This window comes from Acanthopagrus latus, chromosome 18, assembly GCF_904848185.1.
Source record: "Acanthopagrus latus isolate v.2019 chromosome 18, fAcaLat1.1, whole genome shotgun sequence".
Classification (NCBI taxonomy): domain Eukaryota; kingdom Metazoa; phylum Chordata; class Actinopteri; order Spariformes; family Sparidae; genus Acanthopagrus; species Acanthopagrus latus.
In genome coordinates, this window is record NC_051056.1 from 30,340,438 (window position 1) to 30,363,252 (window position 22,815).

Genomic DNA, 22,815 nt, shown 5'->3' on the forward strand with positions numbered 1-22,815 from the left:
CTCCATAACACACACACACACACACACACACACACACACACACACACACACAAATACGCACATGGACACACACCCCGCCCGCTCACTCACTGGTAACTCTGTAGCAGGAAGTGAGTTGTACGCTGGAATGCTGGCTGCAGTCAACGCACCACATTACACTGAGAGGAAGAGAGAGAAGGGGGCAGAGCCATCGGGCAGAGGCTGATCCACACACACTTTCCGAGCCACACACTCCCATTCTCGCAGACAGCAGCAGCAGCGGGGTGTGTGCGGGACGATATGCCGCAGCCACACCAAAGTGTCAGGACTCGGGACGTGATTGTTGGACTGACGGTGGGACTGTGGGACTAACTGCGAGAGGAGAGGACCCTCTTATCTTATCAGGTGGCGGTGTCAGTCTGGGAGCAGTGTGGAGTGTCGGGGGTGAGTGTCCAGACTACAGCAGTACTTCACTCCTGTGTGTATGACTCACCAACACTGTGCCTAGAAACTGCTGTGTGTTTTTTTGGTTGTAATTTAAAAGTCTGACTCGTCTGCGAGCCGGGAGCTGGTTGTAGTAAAGCCTTCAAACCTGGAATGTGAAGCACGACTTTGATGTTATTTTGGATTTGACAGTGTGCGGTGTGTGCTGCCAGTTAAAGGGGTGTGCGCTCTTCACGTTCGGGGGAGGGGGGTGACTCAAGACTTTTGGCAACTTTGAAACCAAAACAAAGATGGAGCGCCTGCTGAGGGGAGAATGTGTTAAAAATGGATGATAGCAGACGAGATGATTGATTGATTGATACGTCTTGGAGAAGTTTTGAGCGGCTAGTCTAGTCGAGCTCCCGCTTAACTTCAATGCCCTTTTCTTTTCGCCTGTACAATGTCGGTGAGGTTGTAATTCGGGAAGGAAAAAAGTCACGAGTCAATCGCACATTCTTGGCATCAGTGTCTGCCTCTATTTCAGAAGTGGCGGGGCAAAGGTCCGGGGGATGTGTGTGGCTCGGCCATGCTGTTCCTGCCAGGTATTCTGTTTATGTTTGCATGGCGAGAGGTGGTCGGGTGGTCAGCTGCAGCTCTGAGAGGATGTTGGTAAACCCCTCTAGCCTGGATGCTGTTTTCATTGACTTAACAGCCGTGGACTCTTGAGACTCCTTCCTCTCCTTCCGCTGACCTCCCCTTCCCTGCTCCTGTGCTGGGTCTAAAGTCTTGCATAACCAGGGAGTTTAATCTTTGTCCTGCTTAAGAGTCTGGTGGGTTAAAAAAGCCGGTGTGCCCTCTCACCACTTACTCAGTTAAACTGCTTAACAGAGTGAGGAGCCCCCCTTCGTCCCTCCACCCTCCTCCTCCCCCAGCTAAGACCAGGGGTGCAGATTAGGGATTGCACTGCCTCATTCAGACAGCAGAATGGATCTGAGGCTTTGGTGGTGGGCTGCCGGGCTCGCAGACTGAAAGGCTGGTGATGCATGTGGACTGACATTCCAGACGCCCGGGCTTGTTGTATAACGGGGGGGAATGCGAGGCCACTGAGGCAGGGGAGATGTCAGTCTGTCAACTGAGAGAGAGCTTCAGGGTTTAATTTGAAAGGGAGATACTGGCTGTCTGAGAGCAGCTCATACAAAGTGTCTGATGGCAGCAAATTCAGGAACTTTTCAAACAGAGAGTAGATGAGCTATTTAAAGAATCTACGTTCCACCCGTCAGCAGCAGTTCTCTGTTTGGCTTGCTAATGTGTTGGCCACATGTAGAGCAGCTACTGTTGCACTTTGATTAGTTTGTATTTTTTTATGGTTTATATTTATTTATCCATTTATGGAATTTTTAACCAAAATAAAATATTTTAAAAGCAGACAATAAAATGATGGTTTATAAGTCAGATCTCTTCTCTCGTTTTATTTCTTTTCTTGATCTTAACTAGGGGTGAGAGTTGATATAATACATAACTCATTATATTTAAAAGATAAAGCTTGTATCACGATATAGCAATTCTGGTATTTTAGTACATCATAAGACAATCATCTACAATACATCACAATGTCTTTTTGACTGAAGAAGAAGAAATACCCCTAAAAATGCACTCAGCATTCTCTATTTGTAGAATTCCTTGTAGAAAGTAGAACAGGCAGCAGTCGAGGAAGGTTATGAAACATGAAAGTGGGTCAGTGACACAGCGACATCATATGATGTCATGTTTAAGCAACAGGTGTTGCAGCAGAGCCAGGTGTGTCAGGTCCACATCAGCCTTTGAAGGAAAGTTTGTAGCTTTTAGCTGTCAGATGAAGTCTTTAACTATCACTGTGATTGATTGGATGGAAGCTAAGCTTTGGGAAAGACTCGAGACAGTTGTATAATTGAAGATAAATGCTACATGCATGTCAGAAACATGTAAAATGTACTTGTACCCTCATTTCGGAGTTCTTCAGTTTATGTCTGTCTGTACATGTATACGCAGCGTGTTTATGTATTTATGTATTGCATGTAGTCTGTTGTATTTTTAATGGCTTCTGTTGAGTGAATTCCCCTCGAAGGAAGAATTAGGTGAAGATAATGATGTTGTATGAAATGTTGCAGCACATACAGCCGCGTTTTGACCTGGAAAGTGTGTCAGTGATAATCTTTCCTCAGCGCTGTTATCAAAGAGTTGGATACCTGTTCAAGCATCTGGCACCTTTCTTATCTTTATGTATCCTCTTATCTGACTCTGTAAGTTTGTCGGCTGACACATTCTGTAGTTCTCAGGAAAGAGAGAACCTTGCATCAACTTGTGGACCTAGATTTCACACTGCTGAATTATTCATTGTGAATATATACACATACTTCAGCATCCTTAGTAAAGCTATTAGAAGTTAAATATTTGCATGGGTCAAACTTTGCAGCATGATGGTGTCGATTGCTGCAGAGATGCACACATCCAAACGCAACCAAGCATCAACTGAAAGAATCAAATGTTTGTTTTCAACATATGTTATTTCTCTAATTTGCATTCACCCACTCATTAGGTTCTACTTTATGTTTGCTCAGGACTAGTCATACAGCAGTGGAGGCTTTAATCTCCAAACAAGACACTTTTGTGTTAGAAAAAACTCCCACCCCCTCACTCTCCACTTCTGTAATCCCTTCTTTAATATCTCACGTTGCCAGTGGCATTTGCCTCCTGCAAAATGGTGGATTGGATTAAACACGTTTGGAATGTAATGGAGGAACGTGATGAACGTGTCACTTTGGTGTTTGCATTTAGTGGCCAAGCGTGTTTCGTGATGCACAATGGGTGGAATCACTGCTCCTCTTTCCACAGAAGAGCCAGCCAAGAGAGGCTCAACAGGATCAGAGCTGGTACCGACTCTAAATGTCTGTAAAGACCAGATCAAAAGCTCGCGTTCGTTCCTCAGAAGCTGCTTCCCGGCTGACAAATCATCTTTACTGGAAATAACTTGGAAAAGAATTCCAACGTTTGTCCTCTTGTGAGAATTTGAGTGAAACTACAGAGTAAGCTCTTCATACTGTAGCTCCGTTTAGCTCTGTGGTGGAATTCAGCCTTGTGTATGTCGGAGGGCTACAAGCAGAGCTGAACCGCATTACACTAGAGCTCAGGCAAAGCAAACAGCCACCATCAGCATTAACCCACCGACTGCCTTTATTCGCTCGTCGTGGGCCGGCCTGTCACTGACTGTTGTCTTTGATTTCACTTTATGCAACCCAGCAGTAGTTCAATATGGTTCTTTGGCAAACTGTTATTCAGAAGGTATCATAAAGTTGACAAATTAGTCAAGTAAAACCGCAGCACTGGCAGAGAAACAACAGAACGGCTGACAAAAGAGGAAAAAACACAAAACCCAACAAAGGCTTGTCTGAGAAAGGCAGCAGAAAGAGAAAAGCAAAGCAAGCGAAATCGACTTTTAGAAAATAAAAGGCTCCATGAAAAATCATTATTTGCTCTTTGCCAAAGTGGCAGGTAGAGTATCACCTGCTCTCTGCAGCTGGCTGGTGTTTGTCTTCTAGCCTGACCGGGCTGCACCGACACCATGTGGCCACACGCCCAGGCCTCCCAAGCATTTAGGCCATGCTGTGCCTGAGGTCTGCACCTGTCAGTGTGATCGATGAAGGCTGCCACCTCCACAACCTCTGTGCAGATAGCCACACAACATACTCACTGCTCACTTCAGTGTGAGTACTGAGACTGTTCGACACCCGAGGCTACTCACTTCCCATCAGCCACACAGTGAAGGGAAGGAACTAGAGGAACAGCCCATTTCATGAATGGAGAAAGAACATCAGTGTGTGATAACAGCAGCCTGGAACCAAGACAACTTGAGAAACATGACAGTCTTTTGCCTCAACTATTGATTGTTGGACAAATACTTACAGCTCTGATAAAATAAATGCATTAAAAAACTTGTCAAATGGTGCTTTATAAACCCAACAGCTAACTGATGAATCACAGATGTAATATGTATGAACTTGTGCTCAGTTTGTTTTCAGTGTGTTTTATTACTCGATAGAATTGTCCAAGTTTAAACTTCTCTTTAAACATCAGGGAAGTTAGTCATCAGGAACATCCTCAGTATGAAACCAAATACAACAAAACAAATGCAAATGAAGAAATAAAAGAAGTTCAGATCAGATGAAAAACACACATAATGATTAGGGCTGCAAGTAGTGATGATAAGGATTATTATCTCTGTGTGAGAGGTGAAACATCTTCAAGAAACTGAAACACGTCCAGCTGCCTGTGATGCAGCATTTAGATGTCGTGTAGATTTCCAGAACCCACAGTGACGTCTAACCAGCAGCCAGCAGAAGTGGAGACAGTGAATCTAAACCATTTTTACTGGAAACAAACACAACTTCATGATTAATTCTCTGTCCCCTGACCATCAGTTCACCAGGTTGTTATGGTTATTTCATTTATAGTTCTCTCTCCTACGGTTATGTGTGTTGACATCGTTGGAGCTTCCAGGACACCTTTGACTCGCGACACGAGGCAGCCACATGAACTCGACAGCCGCCTGTTCTTTTGGTGTCATTTCAGTTTATCTAAAAAAAATATCAGTAAACCAACAAGATGTGGGTCACATTCTCAATCGAAAGACGTTAAAAATAACAAACAAGGAAGTCCCTGTGTCTCCGCATCGAGGCCTTGAGCTGGACAAAGGCTGCATTCTTCATCAAACCCGCGAGTTGGGTCTCCTCATGCTCAGAATTTCCATGGCTGCTGCCCTTCTGTGAGACGTTTTGGTCTCTGCTGCTTTTAATATTCCAGCTCCCCCCTCTCATTAGGAGCCCGGCATACTGTACAACTTGTGACGTCACGAAAGTGGACTTTTCCAGAGGCGGGTGTTTCCCTTCAGGTGGGAGTGGTCCCAGCTGAAAGGGGGAACTGTCCATTCAATGCTGCTCTGTTCAACATTTATATAGAAATTCCAGACTGCATATTTAAAATGTTGTGCAGAGACTCACCTGTAGACTCACGCAGATATTTAGATGATCCTTCTGCTTCTTGGCCGTCAGTGTGCCGTCAGAACAGATGCACCATTTACAAACGGGTGCTAAGCTGCTCCACTTTTAACATCAACTTGTCACCCATAATAGTTTTTCTCATCATTTCATTAATGTCTTTTTTTCTCTCCAGTTTTGGGAAGCGATCAGCCGGCAGCCTGCGACGCGGATGTGAGTGCATCGTCCTGGAACCCTCAGAGATGATTGTGGTGAGTCCCATCGTTCAGACTTTCAGCACACGAGCGTCAAAGTCGTCGCAGTATAACATTCAAAAATCAGAGTGATCAAGCTGCCAACACAGTGAAATGAAGGACAAGTACGAGAATAAATATACTCAGGCATTTTCTCTCACTCATCTATGGGACTGCAACTAACACAACGTTCATTGTTGATTAATCCAAAAGTTAATTAGTTGTTTGGTCTACAGAAGTTCAGGAAACTAAAAATTGAATTGTTGATTACGATTGATATCCCAAATCAAAACCACATCTTTAAATATTGTTTTGGGGGGTTTTTTTGTCCACAACTGGAAGGTTTCAGTTTGCTGTCATAGTGAGAGAAGAAACCAGAAGGATTCAAATTTAAGAAGCTTAAATCCAAGAATTTTTAGTTTTTCTCTTCAGACAATTATGCAAACCGATCAATGGATTGTCACAATAGTCTGCAAATAATTTAATAGTTGACAGTTAATCGATTAATCACTGCAGCTCTACTTGTCTCTGATGGTAACACAGAAAATTACTTGTATAATAACTATTGATTTTGTAATTCCTTCACGTAAGAGTGGGTTGTCCCCACGTGGATCACTAAACCTACATTACCTACAGCGCAGTGGATCATTTGAGAGCTGGTCCCGTGATGTTTTGTGCTAATATTTGCATGTGCCTCATCACAACCTTAAAACACAGCTGAAGTTAACCGAGTCGTTGCTGGAGTCCAGCATGTGCAGGGGACTCACGAGTCCAGGACCGATAGAAACTCTGACCCAGTTTAATGGGAGATAACATGTTGGCTTGAGGAAGAAGTTTGCAGAGAACAAATCATTCCCGTCTCAGAGGGGCACAGAGGCAGGAGGTAGCAGCACAATACAATCATCTGTTGAACAGAAGCCCTCTGAGGCCTGCACATCAGAACAGATGCAAGTTTTGCTGATGAATCTGAGTGAACAGGGAGGCAAAATACTGGAGACAGAAATCCGTGTTGTGAAAATGAAACAGCTGTTGTTCATAGTGCAGCGAGAAAACAGACTTGATGAAACGTGACAGGATGGGAGGTGAATCCAAACTGGATCTGAGTTCTCTAAAATCCTTCCCCAGTTTTAATAAACTAATATGTTGTGAATAGTTTTGGTATTTATCACCTTGAGTTCCTTACATTGGAAATAAACAAATAAAGCTGCAACTGACAATTGTTTATTATCTATTTTCACTACTAATCAGTTCTTTGCTGTAACGTGAGAAAATAGTGACACTATCCTCAAAACATAAAGATGTTCAGTTTCTATTACACAAAACAGAAAAAAAACAGCAAATCCTTATAGCTTTGCATTTTACACTTTCAAAATGACCCAGAGGATTAATTAATATTCAAAGTTGATCCATATTATTGTTCTCCCGACTGACTAATCAATAAACCGAGCAGCTCGGGGATAAATGCTTGTAATCTTTCCCACAAACAAAACTCGAGAAACCTTTCTGATGAGCAGGAAACATCTTGTATCTTGAAGACCAGTGATTCAGACATCATACTTATCCACGCTTTATGTCAAATAAATGATTGAGATAAACCTTCAAACGTTGTTGTAATTTGTGTGAAAGTTATAATGACAGTAGACATAAAAACACCAAACATCCTCAAACAGATTTATCTTTAAAGAGGCATTAAATTGGGGAAACAGACCACAGCCCACCGCTGAAAAACATAATTAACCAAATGAATATTGTGTTGAGCAGTTGCAGGCAGCAGCATGTCGAGGGGCCGTGAACAAAGCTGTGCAAATATTTTGATTACTTTGGCCAGAACACTTCAAACACTGCGAGAGTGGAGCCGACACGTCACAGCGTTATGATGCTTCATCCACTGAAACACTGCAGGATACGTTTACTTCACCATTTCAGGCACGTACTAATCCTTTCTCAAAGGAAGACATCAGATATAACCCACTTCTTGCCAGCATGTAATAACGACCGGTTGCTGCTGCTGCTGTCACTGCACATCTTCACTGGTCTCCACTCACATACTGTAATTGCCGTGTGTCCATGAATGTGCGTCGTAGATGGGGGGGCTTCTGTTAACTGAGCCTGTTTCAGCTTCACACCAGCCCCTCAGTAATAACACCCTCTGCTCTGCTCGCCGCAGACACTCTGGCCTTACCCCCTTTTTGCTAAAAGAGGTGTCAACCCGCCCTGTAATTACTGAGGAGGGTTTGTGCTCATGGATATGGATACTCCACTCTGCCACAAGTTTGACGAACACAGCCAGAGATGCACACGCTCACAGCGACGAGCAAAGAGACGTCAAAAGAAAGGAAAATAAGCCGCTCACGTGTCCGTACTGTACACACACATGTTTGCACCCATCGCTCAGAGATTCGCAATTAGACACACAATCACACTTATGCTCTCGCTCACACGCAGCTCCCCTGCCGTTGTCATGGCAGCAGTTGGTACGGTGGAGGGAGATTTTAGTGGTGTAATCCCAAAGGCTGAGCGCTGTGAAATGTGAAGCCGCAGTGAAAGTAGCAAGTGAGAAGGGAAGAGGAGGAGGAGGAGGAGGAGGAGGAGGTCCCGAAAAAAGAGAAGAAACTTAAATATGTTGTTCCATCGTGACCCAAAGCCGCCAGGCAACAGAGTGGTCCCATTTAAGAAACCAGAAATACTTCAGAAAGCTGCAGGAGATGACTTCACCGCCTGCGTTGTTCGAGTGGCATCCTGTGCCAGTTTCCACTTGGAAAATGTCTTTTTTTCTCCTTTCAGTTCATTAAAAATGGACCAGGGATTCTATCTTGTTTTTGACGTGTAATTTCATTATGGTTGATACATTTAACAGAGAGAGTTGAGAAATTTCATCTGCTCTGTGTTTATCACCGTCTTCCTCCCTCCCTCACTCCAGATTCCTCTCTCATCCCCGTGTTTCTTTCTCTCTCCGTCTCTTCTCGTTTTGTGAGAACCCTTTGACGTAGGTGTGCAACCGTGTAGCCCACACACACTTCTATTTTTACGCAATAAGAGGGGCGGGAGTTAGAGGAGGAGGAGGAGGAGGAATGGGAGATGGAGTATAGGCGGGTGGGGTTTTTTGGGATGTGTGTGTGTTTTGGGGGGGAGGAGTGGGGATGGGCGTGAATGAAGATGAAGACAGTCACTCCCCTCTCTCTCCGTCTCCCTCCCTCCCCATCCCCGTCATTTCCAGGTGGACTATATGGATGAAAATGAGGAGTACTTTCAGCGACAAGCCTCGCACAGACAGTCCCGTCGGCGCTTTCGGAAGATCAACCAGAAAGGGGAGAGACAGACTATCATCGATACCGTGGATCCGTACCCCACCGGAAAGCCGCCCATAGCCCGGGGATACCACACGGTGAGTTGCAGCCTGCGCTTCAGTGCGGTGTGTTTACCCTCGCTGCGGTGGATCGCTGTGAATCCTGAGGCGACTCAGTGTTGCTCTGTTTGTGTGTCGTGCTTCTCCTTCTTCAGGCTGAGAATGTGTGTTCCCTGTTTAACCAACTTTGTGTCGGCTAGCCTGAGCTGACCCTCGGCTGTGGGATGTTGTGTGTGGGTGTGTTGTGTCACAGGGTGCACCTCCAGTCTGTTCTCCTCATCCTGAGCTTTCTTCCCTGTAGTGTTTGATTGTTGTCGTACTCTTCCTTGCTAGACTGAAGTTGCTACACTTGTGTGTGTGTGTCATGTTTGTAGCTTCTGCTGGCTTCAGTGTGTCGGTCTACCCTCTGTGTATGAATGTGTTGTAGTTCATTTAGCGTCCTATAGTTGTCCTTGTCTGTTTGTTTGTGCTTCCTGTGGTTGTGTTCTGGTGTGAGGTGTTCATGCTTGTAGCTCTGTTTGACCCGACACCTGAACACACCTGCTCACTCCAGCACTTGTCTTCAGAACAACTTCAGGAACAAATGTCAGTTCCTTTGATGTGCAGGTGAAAATGACACGAAATGAATGAAACCTTTCCTCAAATGTTGCTATTGCATGATGAATGAACCAAGAAACACAGAAGTTTTTGTCTCTAAAGCAGTGGCTCCCAAACTGGGCATTTATAGTCTGAGACAAACAGAAAGACTCGCACGAACTTGACTCATATGAACTTGACATTTTTCTCATATTTTTGGCTCTGTCTTTGGACGAGGTGTCTAGCTTACTATCTTGTGGCCTCTTCAATTAACAAAAAAAAAACACTTAAACTGTTCTGCTCACAACTCTTAGATGTTGACCTGTGACGAGGGACCACAAGCAAAAACTGAAAACTGATGCGTCTTTGCACCAATAACACAAGATAGTTTCAAGGTAGCACACTCAAAATACACCTGAAGATTTGACTGTTGAACAATTTAACGGAGGAGGAGGAAGAAAGTTTGGGAAAAGGAGAACACTGGTGCATGTTTTCATGAATCTTAAAGTTGTTCTAAACGTGTAAAACTGTCGTTTACATAGTCAACAGTGAAGCTTTGTTTCAAAACCAAACATCGGTACTGAATGCTTCATATTTCATATAGTTCCCAGACAAATGTCCTTATTAATACTGCTTTAATATGTTACATGCTGGAAAATTCATCACACTCTGTGTTTGTGATGTTGATGTCGATTAATGATGTTGACAATCAAAAATTAAAGCAGAAACATGTTGGTTTAAGGCTTCATCCAATCACAGTGGAGGACTTTAACCTTGCGAGGGGATTCGACTCCAGCAGAGGGAGAGTTTGTTGCCCGTTCTCCCCTCTCTGATTTCTTTCCCTGGGAATAGGAAGCTAAGAACGTTCACACTAATGATGCAAATAACCCAGCGTGCAGTTGTTACATGCAGTTTTTCCTGTTCTGCACAATTTCACCGCATTCCCTTCATTCCCGGCGCTCCCCTGGGGGTTCTGTCAGTGTACTCAGTTCTCCTTGGAACACTCTGAAACAATCACACTCAAAAAAGGGAAAAATGCGGCAATCGTCATCTTCCTCCTCCTGCCTCCCTCCGGCCCCACCCTGTTTCCTAAATTTAGACTCGCTGTGTTTTACTTTCAAAAGACTGCACTGAACTTTCTCATGGCCCGACATCTCCCGTCACACACTCCACTCTCCTCGCTCTAGTACCGCTCCTGTGGGAAGGATGGAGCGGGTGCCATGGCAACCAGCAGTCCCAAATGGGCTCTGCTCGAGTGCACTTAGAAGTACAGTAGGGAAGGGAGCGAAGTTAGCAAGAGCGCAGTACGCTGCCTCTGCTGCTGCTGCTGCTGACAGAGGGGTGGAGGGGAGCACAGCGACAGAGAAGCTGAATCTGGGCAGATACTAAGCTGACATAGCAAGCTAATCTCCAGCATTTAGAATGCCAGGCACCGCTCAGATTTTCCTCCCTCCTACCCCGAGGCATATTTAGGAGGTGAGAAATGCACCGAGGAGAAACTTGGGATTGAAGAAAGGAAATCTCTCCGGCAGGCAAGGTTTTTATTCAGCTTAGTCACTCCTATAAAGGCAAATGTGAGGCTAGGTAGTAGAACATCAGAGCAGCCACTGATCTGACGCTTTCACTCTGCTCAGATGTGCTTCGTGTTGGGCTGAGGTGATTGTTTTCATTGTTGATTACTCTGCTGATTATCTGTTTTAATCGTTTGCTGTGTAATATCATGGTATAAGACTAAAGAATGAAGTCGATGTCTCAGATTTCTTGTTTTGTTCAACTAACCACCAAAACGCACTCAGTTAACAATGTTATAAACCAGAGAGAGTGGTGTGTCCTCGCGTTTTAGAAGCTGGAGCTAGTGATTGTTTTGCATTTCTGCTCAGGAAGTTGTTAATTGATTATAACCTCAGTTGATTGATTGATTGATTGATTATTTAACCAGTTGTTTCAGCTCCTGTATTTTAGCTGTGTCTCAAACATTCATGCTGCAGACAGTTGCACAGCATTAAAATTCATTTTAACTCACTGTTATAATGAAGTTATTGCTTCCACTAAAGAATCAAGGAAACACTATGCAAAGATTGGCTGTTTGAAAATCTGGTTATCTCACAGATTGGAGAGTCAAAACTTTTAATTTAAAAACTTGCTAAACTGTGCCTTTGTAAGTGTGACAAGATGTGATGTGCCGTCTTCAGTATTGACACCGAGGCCTAAAATAGCGAATGCTTTGAACGGCCTTCACTGTTAGTGAGAGATCGTTCTGTAACTCTGAGGTCACAGGTTCGATCCCTGCAGCGGGCAGAGTGTCTGAGCAGCTGCTGTCCCTCAGCAACACGCTGGACACGCTCAGTCATCACAGCTTAATATGTCAAAATATAAAACTAATGCCACGTGACAACTGGGAGTGCTGACACACACACACACACACACACACACACACACACACACACACACACACACACAGCCACCACTCTTCACCATAATCTGAAGCAGAGCTATTATCTGTATAAAGTGAGGATTATTTGGCTCTTGGGGTTTAAACATGATGTGAGCTATTTCTTGAAAATAAATACAGAGTTTGGCCTTAATGGCTTCATTTGGATGTTGCTGTGACAATTATTATGTCCTGAGGGTCAAAGGTCAGAGAGGAAAGTGTGGAGTGGTATTTGTCAGATATGTGGACTGACTGAGTTCAGAATCAGTAAGTCGAGCTTCTCATATGGATTTTAGTTCATGACAGTAACGCAGGCTTCTTGTGTTTGAGCACGAGGAGTAGATGACCTTTGTGATATTAAGCTGAACTTCAGAAAAGACAGGCATCATATTTATATCAAGATTTGCGAAGCTGTATGCAAAGTTTATGGCAGAACTCTTCACAGGTTCTACCTGAGCGTCCTCCTCATAAGATCACTAGCTTTAGCTCCTATATGAGCTCATTACAGTAATGCAGGCTTCTTGTGTGTGGGCACGAGGAACACACTGACCTTTGCAATATCTCTAAGGTGAAAGTTGATAGTTTTGGCTTCTCTTCTAATGCAGCGGTCAGATTTATTGCCTGAGTCAAACACTAAGCCTACTACTGAACATTAAAAGCTTTTGATTTAAGGTATGATGTAAGATTGCCCTCTTTTATTTTTTACCATCTCTCTCTGATTACACGAGGCAACTTTCATCCTCGTGCATCTGAAGGACGTTGTGCTCCCGTAAAGTTAAAATTAGCTCAATCGTCATGTGAAATATTTCATCACATTTAAAAGAAACACAGCTGTGTTTGGAGCTCACATTTGTGTTTGGCCACCATTAGAAGCAAGGATGCAGAGATGTAAAAATGTCTAAAGGTTTAAGAAAGAAACATGAAACTATAGAAAGTGTCTGGTTGTAGAAGGAGGACAGTGTTTGAGATTCAACACACGTCTCCTGTGTGCTCAGAGCAGTGGGTTAACACTTGGGTGCCTTGTTCAGAATGGACACCAGTTATTTCTGGCATCACTCTCTCACTCTGTTATGTACACACACACACGCGCACGCACGCACGCACACACACACACACACGATCTTTCTGCATTCTCCTCTGCACAGGCTTATAATCTCCATTCCTCAGTCGCTCTCCATTTTGCACTTTATCTCACACTCTATCTCTTCCTCTAATATCAGCAGCCATTTGTGCTGTTGACCTGTCACACTCACACACACACACACACACACTTGCACACACACAGATTTACTCTCTGATCTCTCGCTCAGCAACTCACTTAACATCTTTGTGCAGATTCTGTCTGTCACTCACTTTAAAATGAAATGGCGCTGTGTGGCCTCGTGTTTATCGAACACTACGCTCGTGATGTTTTATCCATCACAGGTTATGGTAATTTCCATTATGTTGTTTACCCTTTGTCCTCTTTTTCCTTCCCTTCTCTCCTCTGCATGCTTATATACTCTCCTCAGACACCTCCAACCTCTCTGAGCAGATGAGTAATATTCCTCCTATGGGTTTACTCAGTGGCCAATAGGGCATCCAAGGCCCCAAACAGCTGTTCTATAATTATACAAGCAGCAGGAGGCAGACAATCAATACTCCTTTTACTCTTTTCCTCCACCCGGGCGGCCTGGTGGTTAGGCGAGGCCGCCCTGTAATCAGAAGGTCACAGGTTTAATCCCTGCAGCAGCCAAAGTGTCCATCAGCAGTGGTGAGCTCTGTTGGGATGTCCTTGACGGTGACATTGCTCACTCATCAACTGAATACTTTTTAATTGCTCCAAGCTATATACTGAAGAGGAGTAATTGTAGATAAGGATGATTCACTCATCAGCTTCTCTGAGAAGTACTTATGTTTGAGAGCTCCTATGAAAGTGCAGAGCGTCTTTGTAATAAGTGAATGCACAGATTGCTGGTCGTCACAGGCGTCTGCAACTGATTCTGCATCACGTGCCACAGCATCACTTCCCATGAACTCCAAACCCCCCGTATCTAAACACAGGCAGGCGGAGAAATTAGTTATATCTGAATCAAAATGTCAGTATGATAGAATGTGTTTTCTAAAGGAATATCCAGATGGGAGGATCTTGTGCCACTCTCATATCTGTATGTTGAATATAAAGTAAGATCCAGCAGCTTGTTATCTGAGCGTAGCATAAAGACGAGACAGGTTCAGTCCAAAGGAGACAAAACCAGTCTCACAAAGCTCACAAGTCATCATGTGATACTGTATCTTGTTCTCTTTAATACTTAGAATAAAAATCAGAGTATAAAAATAACAGTTTCATGTTTGTAGGTCAGGCTAGCAGTCTCCCTCTGTGTCGTGTCTTTGTGCTACACTAAGCTAACCAGCTGCTGACTCTAGCTTGATATTTACCATGCAGCCATAAGAATGGAAGTGAACTTCTCATATAACTGTCAGCAAGAAATCAAATCAGTGTATTTCCCAAAACATCTCATCGTTCCTTCAGTAGGAACATTTTTGTTGAGATGGCTCGTCCTTCCTGTGACACTGAAGTGCAGAGTAGAAATATCTGTGAACTCATGTATGTTCTTGACTTTTCTCTGGCTGACCAGTTTAAAGTGATGCATCATTTCTTGTGATTCTTTTAATGTTTTAATCATGCCTAGTAAACATTTGACAGATTGTATGAAGACCACAAACGCAAGTCAGAGTTTCTTAAAACTTTCAGCGATTAATCTCTCCAGAAAGTGTCCAGAATGGTTACAACCCAAATACAGTTTGCTTACAATTATATAAAACAGAAAAAAGAAGAAAAGACAGAGACGGAGGTGGATCTTCTGACACTATAACTAAAGCCGGCTGCACTGAGACCAGCTAAAAGTTCTCTCCACTGTGGTCGGATGTGTTTGAGGAAGCTGCACCAAAGGTTTCAAAGTTCATTTGGAAAAGATAAAGTTACTCTTAAAACCACTACACATATAGCACTTTATAATTGGAGTCTTATTGTCTGTTTAGAGGTTGAAAAATGTGTTAATGAGGAGGTTCAGAAGTTAAAGTGATCTGCTCAGTAATCTGCAGGCGTGCTGAACGGAGAGCAGTGTGTGCAAGCCAGAATGATAATGTGCGTGTCTGTGTGTTCCCTACCTGTCCTTGGCTCAGAGCACGGAGAAAGTTGGATTTTCACCTTGAAATTGTCTTAATCTGCTGAGTCCCAGAACAACTGAGAAGCCTTTGGGTTGATCTAAACTCTGCTTTCAGTGCAGATACAGGTTGATCTTTGAACACTGGAGAGACTGGAGCTGTATGCCTGAAATCACATGCTGTGTAGAAATTGATATGACAGGAAGAGAAACTAATCAATGATTTGATTCTGACGAGACAAAGGAGGAAGTTAAGGACTCACACAGGATGCAGTTTTATTCAGTGTCTGTCTAACATGGAAATTCTCTCTGTTTGCTGCAGAACGCTGCATTTTAACATGTCAGAGCAGCTTCCACCCACTATTCAACACATCCTCAACTGACAAGTGGCATGTTTGATAACTTTCATCTCCTCTGCTTCTTTTCATGGCTCCCTCCTTTAACTTGGCTGCCAGGGATGCAATAAACCTCAGGTACTGTATCTATTAACAACGTTGTCTGTTGTGTTCACTTCATGTGAGTCTGTGTGTGTTTGTGTGTTCTGCTTTCCTGCTTCATCTTCTTCTGCTGGGGGAGGGTTTATCTGCGTCTGTTCCCCATTTGTCGTATCTGCAGCTCCTGGTAGACTTCCTTAATAAATACCTTCCATTTGCTTGTGCGGATGCTGATAAAGAGGGACGGCTGCTACACACTCATTGTATTAACCACATCATCAAAACAGCCTCGAAAAAAATGCATCTTCTTCTGCTTCCATACATTTTATCCTGCTTCTGATCAGAAATATCTTCACGCTTGGTTGAGAATGGACTTCACGTTGTCAGACGGCGACAGAGAAATGATAAACATCACTCCGGTTGAGCTTACGGGCCTGTGAACTGAGATAATGGCAACAATTAAGCTGATTGATCTCAAACACTGTGGCTCTCTGCTGATGTGCTTGATAATGGTATTGACTGTCTTTAGGCTCTATGGATTATTATTATCCCCTGCTGTGGGGGTGTGGTTCTGTTGGGTCTTGCCTTACGCTGTCAGTGGTGCTGTGAATGTGCTAAGAGTTAGATTATGATGGCATTTAAAGACCTTTATTATTATTATTATTATTATTATTATTATTATTATTATTATTATTATTACATAGAAATGAATACCAGTATATGCAGCACGGTATCACCATTCTAGATATGTCTGGTACGAGTATCTGTATCACCCCTGAGTATTTCATGATGAAGTCCTGCCGTGTCCGAGCAGAAACGGATTGCAAGTGAGAGGTTGAAAAGATCAGAGCTCAAGGTGTTGAGCAGTCAGGCCTGCTGAGAAATGCGAGAGCGGGGAGAACAGACCTGCCACTCTCGGCCGCAGAAAAAGCCAAGCTCCTATTTTTAGAGCCGTCCTTTGTGACAACCTGCTCTGCTTCAGCTGCGCCGAGATACAAAAGCCTCAGTTTTGAATAGACGTTGTGGAGGAACTGCAGCGGCGAAAGAAGAAACGGAGCATTGTACACTTTGTTTTCTCGCCTCCCGCATTCCTTTATTTTTGGGTGTTTGTTCACAATTATTAATAGCAGCTTGTTTTAGGGCTGCAACCAGAGATTATTTCATTATTGATTAATCTGTCAGAACAATGGATCAATCATCTAGCCAGTAAAATGCCATGAAATAGAGAAGCCCGTCATGACTTCCTGAAGCCCAAGTTGACATATTCAAATGACTTAAACTGCAGCTGCAGTGACTGATTGATTAGATGCCAACTACTAAATCAATGAATCAATTCATTAGTTAAAGGTTTAAATAAGAACAAAACACAAAGGATGTCAGAAAGCTTAACTTTTGGAAAAACTGGCCGGCGTTTTCACCTTTTTCAAACATTTTATAAATCAAACAGTCGATTATAAAGGAGAAATATCTAAGGCACTCTAAGGTTGATAAAGGTTTTTTTTAAATGACTATTTCATGCTAAAAAACAATGAGAATGAGCAGAACAGCTTATATCAGATTAATCAACAATGTAATGTTTGTTAGCTGCAGCTAACAAACCTCAGAGATATTCAACATTATCGACTGATGGTTTCAGTTTAATAGCTTTATCTTTTATTCACTAAACACTATACAGATGACTTCATTGTCAAACACAGTTGTGGTGATGATTGACAAGAGGAAACATCAGTATGTAAAACAGTAAATATGCATTCTTGTTTTCAGTTGTCTTGTGTTTTCCTTTGTTTCTGTGTTTGAGTCTCTTTCCCAGCACAGACACCGAGAGCTCAATCTGTGTTTATTGTTATAAATAGCCAAATATCAGACATTCTGCTTTGATGGAAGTAGAGCAGATATTTTTGGTTAGTCCTCATGCTCCACTGAAACAGCTGAAATTGTGCAAGTGAGAACATGGAGCTACTCATTTACAACCGGCCGTGCTTCGTTTCTCACCCGGTAACTGACATTTGATGTTCTTTTCATGTCAGTGCTGACATTCAAAGACCTTTTTGAAAGTTGAGTATTTTCAAAAGGTTTGACAGATGACATTTATTCTCCACAGTAATGAGGCTGCGTGGCGAGGATAACAAAGTGCCCTGTTTTTGTTGTTGGTGTCACATAGATTTGATCAAAATCCATCCAAACCATTCACAGCAGAACGTGTTTGATCTGAGCTGGTGTTCAACGGTGCTGCGGGAGACGCTTGAGATATTAATAACAATGCTGATTCGGCTTGTCTGGTTTAATAAGGGTTAAAATATGTTTTGTGTGAGTCTAAAAATAAGATTTGTAAAACTGTCTTCCTTCATTTGGAGTGCACAGTCCCCTGGATGCATCTTAATATTGAGGAAGACAGATGATGAAAGACTGGGATCACAGTGGTTTGGTGCAAGTCTGGCACACAGATATGAAGAGGAGACTTTCATTAAAGCTTCATATAATATTGTTGTATTTAACTGCCTGCAACACTGGGTTAATACTGGTATTAGCCATGAGAATATTAAGCAGCGGAGTGGAGAATAAAAGCAGCTGGATGTAATATCCTCTTACATAAAGTTGCACAATGTGATGAACTGTTAAGCTTTAAAGGATAATATCAATTAACACATCAGATTCCACATGAACAATTACGGCTCACCCAGAGAACCATTTGTGTCTGACTTTACATAACAAATCACACGATAAAGCACTTTTAAAGCCTTACATAATGACTTCTTCTCTCTCCGCTCTCCACTCCTCCTCTTTCACATTTCTGATTATCACTGAAGTTGTTGTAAGTCTTTGTTGTGGCTTCTTCTTCTTCTTCTTCTTCTTCGTCTTCGTCTTCGTAAATATTTTTCTGCCAGCTACTGAAGTGGTTTGTGGATGTTTGAGAGACTCTTTGAGACACTTTGTGTTTTATCGAGGCTGCTGTTTCTCTCTTGTATGATTGACTTCATCCTGTTTTGTCATTCTGAGTGGAACTGCAAATCATACACACAGTGTAGTGATTTTGAAATGTTTCTTAGTGTGCTGAATTCAATAAGTAAAGAAAAAAGGAACAACATATTTTCATCATCACGATTTGAACATGTGATTTTAAACACATTGCAAGAAACTGCCTGAAACGCAACACATGATAGAGCTCTTTTTATTTACACGTGCGATGCATTCACAGTCAGCATGTGACCGTCTGACCTCTCAGATGGATTGCTCCCAGCTATGCTCACATTAATTGGTGTCAGTTTGGAGGCGACTGCAAGGTCAGCAAGCAAAGATGGCCGAGGAAGGAGAAAAGATAATATGAGATGTTTATTTAGGCGTAATCACAAGTTGTAGATTTTCCTCTTCATGGAGGTCCAGTGTCACCCTCTCCTTCACTACACCACACTGGTCCAGACTGAAATATCTCAGAAACAGTTGTTTGGATTGTGGTCATACTTTGTACAGATATTCTTGTTCAGCGACATTTAGCTCAGAACACTGCTGTGCCTAAGTTCAGCCTTTTTTTAGCTTAACACGTGAATTTGACACTTTGAAGTTAAAGATTGTCTTTGCCTTGTCCTTCTGATTGAATGAATGGGAACCGGAACATTTCCAAACACGCCGTCTGTCGCTGACTGACACACCACCACTTCATTCCGCCCACTCACTGGAAAGTTAAAGACTTCCAGTTCATAACCCTCTGCAGTTAGTCTATAACCTGATCCGGATGTCAAGCCACTGATCAACTTTTCACTCGCTTCCCAGCGATCTTACTTTGACACTTATTCTCCCAGAGCATCTCTTTTCATTCTCTTCTTCTGATTCATGCACCTTGCAGCAGGTGCTGGGGCGCGACAGATGTTTTGCCCTTGTGAACCTACAAGTGTAATCTTTTAAACGTGCCTGACTGCCTGCGTGTCTGCCAAATAATTTTCAGAGCAGCGTGCAGGTGACAACAGCTTGATGAATGAAATAATCCCTCGGGCCACAGCGGCTATGAAAATGTAGTCTCTTTATTAGATCGTCTTTCTGGTTCTAACAATGCTATTTAGATCCGTCATAATGGGACAGACGTGGAGGATTAATGCACCGAGCTGGCAGTCAGCAGGGCTGTGTTTTCTCTACATGAGGCGTTCAGTTGGCTTAGAAACAAAGTCAGTGAACAAGGATAGACACAGATCAATAAATAGGAGTACGTTGAGTTTGATGCTGAGTGTGTGTCCATGAGAAGTCGTGTCCTGTTGAAGTCTTACTGAGCAAGATACTGAGAACCTGCTGGCTCGCTCCAGCTCAGCATTTAGGAACTGAAGTTTCTTTTCCTGGTGATGGTTTTGTTTTGTTTCTTTAGAAGCTGGCTGGTCGATCCTGTTTTTTCAGTTCCCCCTAGTTTGTTGATATTCTGATCATCTTGGTCTGAAAAACTTTGTCACTGTTTGATTAAAATACTCACCAGCCTCACAAGCACACTTAGTAAGTATTAATCCACAGCTGGAAAAAAATTCCCAAAGAAACACTTGATTTTAACACACTGCTCATCTCCAGCATTTCTTGAAAATGACTGAGCTTTTAAAAAATCTGTCACATTTGTAACCAGTTTATCTTTACTTACATCTTCAGAGGTGCTACAGAAAGGAAACAGAGAAGTCTGGAGGTATTCAAAGAGCCTTTCATAAGGATTTGTTGGTGTATGAAAACAATCACACCAACCTCGGTTCAGAAACTGTAATGTTTGAGTTCAGGATTAGTCCAGAGCATTTCTCCAGCCTATGTATGTTCTGCTGCTACATCGCTGAGGTCTAAAAACAAAGAGGTTTGGATGAGGAACTGAAGTACTGGATGAGGAACTGAGTCTCAGACGTCCAGTCCGGATGTCACAGAGCTCTTTGGCTTGTTTATGTATTTTTGGATGGTTGTGAGTATGTGGCTGATTGTAAATGTAACTGAGTGAATGATAAAAGCGTTGTTCACATGCTTTACTCTGCTGATACTGATTCTTCCTCTGCTGTGTTTTGCTGTTAATGCTGAAAGTAATGCAGAAATATGTCATCCTGCTCCGCTGGTTGTTTTCTCTATAAGATGCCAAAAGCTTGAAATGCAAACTGCTGTCTGTATGTATTGTACTGACTGTGAACATGAATTGCAAAGAGCTGAAGTTAAAAAAGGCGGATGGTGGAAGCTGCCATGTTGTCTGCTGCTCGTGTGTGTGTGTGTGTGTGTGTGTGTGTGTGTGTGTGTGCGTGTGCGTGTATGTGTGTGTGTGTGTCATGGGTTTCTCTTCAGGGGTGTGTCATCCAGCAGCGTAATGAGGTTTTTATGGCTCTAATGTTACGCACCAGCAAGCAAAACACCGTCACATGGCCGACCCTTTAAATGCATGGAACACGTCGGGTTCACAGACTGTTTACAAATGGCAGATGAGACAGGCTCCGCCCCCTCCACCTCATGCGTTTAGCACACTGGGCAATCGAGCACAAGTGCATTATTGTTATTCTCAAGTGGCGTTTTTCACGTCACTGTCACAGCCCTCTAAGATCGATGCTCCCCTGCCTCTCTCCCTTTACATTTAGCTTCTGATTAGTCAGGAAAAAGAAAGATTAATTGGCTTGTTGGTTCCTAGAAAGCTTTAAACGAGGTGGGGGTTGGGCAGAAAGCTCTGATATTCCCCAGACACGACCCCGTTGCCGCGGTGATGTAATGATGCCCCGGTCGTCTCCCCCTCGGCGATTGTTGGAGACGTTAATGATCAGGCTGCACAGCAAAGCACCTGAGCTTTTTTGTTGTTGTGATACATTACATCATGGCTCGGGGCAGTAGAGGTGATGTCATACCGGGTCTCCAGCCTCCCTCCCCCTCACCTCCTCCTCCCCCTCACCTCCTCCTCCCCCTCACCTCCTCCTCCCTCCCCCTCACCTCCTCCTCCCCCTCACCTCCTCCTCCCCCTCACCTCCTCCTCCCCCCTCACCTCCTCCTCCTCCTCCCTCACCTCCTCCTCCCTCCCCCTCACCTCCTCCTCCCCCTCACCTCCTCCCTCACCTCCTCATCCCTCCCCCTCACCTCCTCCTCCTCCCTCACCTCCTCCCCCCTCACCTCCTCCTCCCACTCACATCCCCCCCATTACTTTGACTGGAGCAGCTCCAAAACCAGTGAGTACTACGCTGCTTTACAGCCATTGTCTGAGGAGAGAAGCCAAAACAAAAAGCTCCAGTCTGAACTGTCTGCTTACACCAAACAGTTCATCTCTCTCATGTTTAATTGTTTTTATTAGAAACTGTTTTTATATTTGATGCCTGTGCATCTGAGCAGTTAGCAATTTTTAATCTGTGTAATAGTTAAAAAAAAACAAAAAACAAAACAAAGAACAACAAAACATCCCAGTTCTCGTGTAAAGGTGACATCATCAGAGATCTTGTCTGACCAACAGTCCATCCAAACACACAACAAACAATAAAATCAAATCCCTTTTAGCTGTTTTGTGTCCTACAAATATTTAGATAAACTGACGAGTAGCTTTTGTGCTAAAATGATGGTTCAGTCGTTCATATTTCTTCATATGCAAAGTATTGCAGGCGGCTGTAAACAGTTGTATTTAAGGAATTGTCTTCATGTGTCTCTTTACTTTTTGAAACATCAAAATGACAAGAAAATAACAGTAATGCTACAAGATGGCAGAAAATGATTGACGCCGTCAAAATTGTAGAAAAATGATGTGACAACAAAACGATGAGCGACAAAAGAAAATCATATCTGAATTTTGAGGTGTGATGCTTCTTGTTTATGTGCTGCTTCATCTGCTTTAAGTCGTAGATGGAGTGTAAATTATGACAGCTGTCGTCGTTGATATCGAGTCCTTTGTGTCTTGGCTGTGAGCTGAATTGCTTATTATTTTCTTGCGGTGTGGATATGAGCTGCAGCAGCTCTGCTGTTATTGTCTTGGTTGGCCTTTAAACGCTTCATTGTTCCCTGTGTCCTTTCTGCCATTTGAAGTGTCGTCCTCACGTCTCTCTCCGGCAGGAGACCTTCATATACGGAACATTTAATGTGTCCAGGATCAGAGTCTCTGGAGACATGCCTGCAACCTGAACGCCAGATATTGTAGTTTATATTTCCATTAAATTTTTGTCTTCAGTTCAGTTTAGCTGTTGGTTTGCAGAGTAGATTCTGTTTATTTCAGTGGCGCTTTATTGACCTGAATCAAATATCAGATAAAACATATT

The 22,815-nt window shown here is 43.2% G+C and overlaps 1 protein-coding gene across 14 annotated transcripts in view; it reads left to right on the forward strand.

The window, feature by feature from the left end:
* rapgef2 (Rap guanine nucleotide exchange factor (GEF) 2) overlaps window positions 1–22,815 on the forward strand; it is a 110,053-nt gene that overhangs the window by 49,058 nt on the left and 38,180 nt on the right. For 9 of the 14 annotated variants that reach the window (XR_005071059.1, XM_037076658.1, XM_037076659.1 and 6 more), the window contains exons 5-7: window positions 5,608–5,683; window positions 8,883–9,050; window positions 15,620–15,637. Coding sequence is in view for 13 of the 14 variants with exons in the window: in XM_037076658.1 (XP_036932553.1) it covers window positions 5,608–5,683; window positions 8,883–9,050; window positions 15,620–15,637 (262 nt within the window). In the remaining variant the exon portion in view is untranslated. Of the gene's footprint in view, window positions 1–191; window positions 424–5,607; window positions 5,684–8,882; window positions 9,051–15,619; window positions 15,638–22,815 lie in introns of those variants that run through there. The other 5 variants (XM_037076662.1, XM_037076665.1, XM_037076669.1 and 2 more) reach the window with 3 other exon arrangements.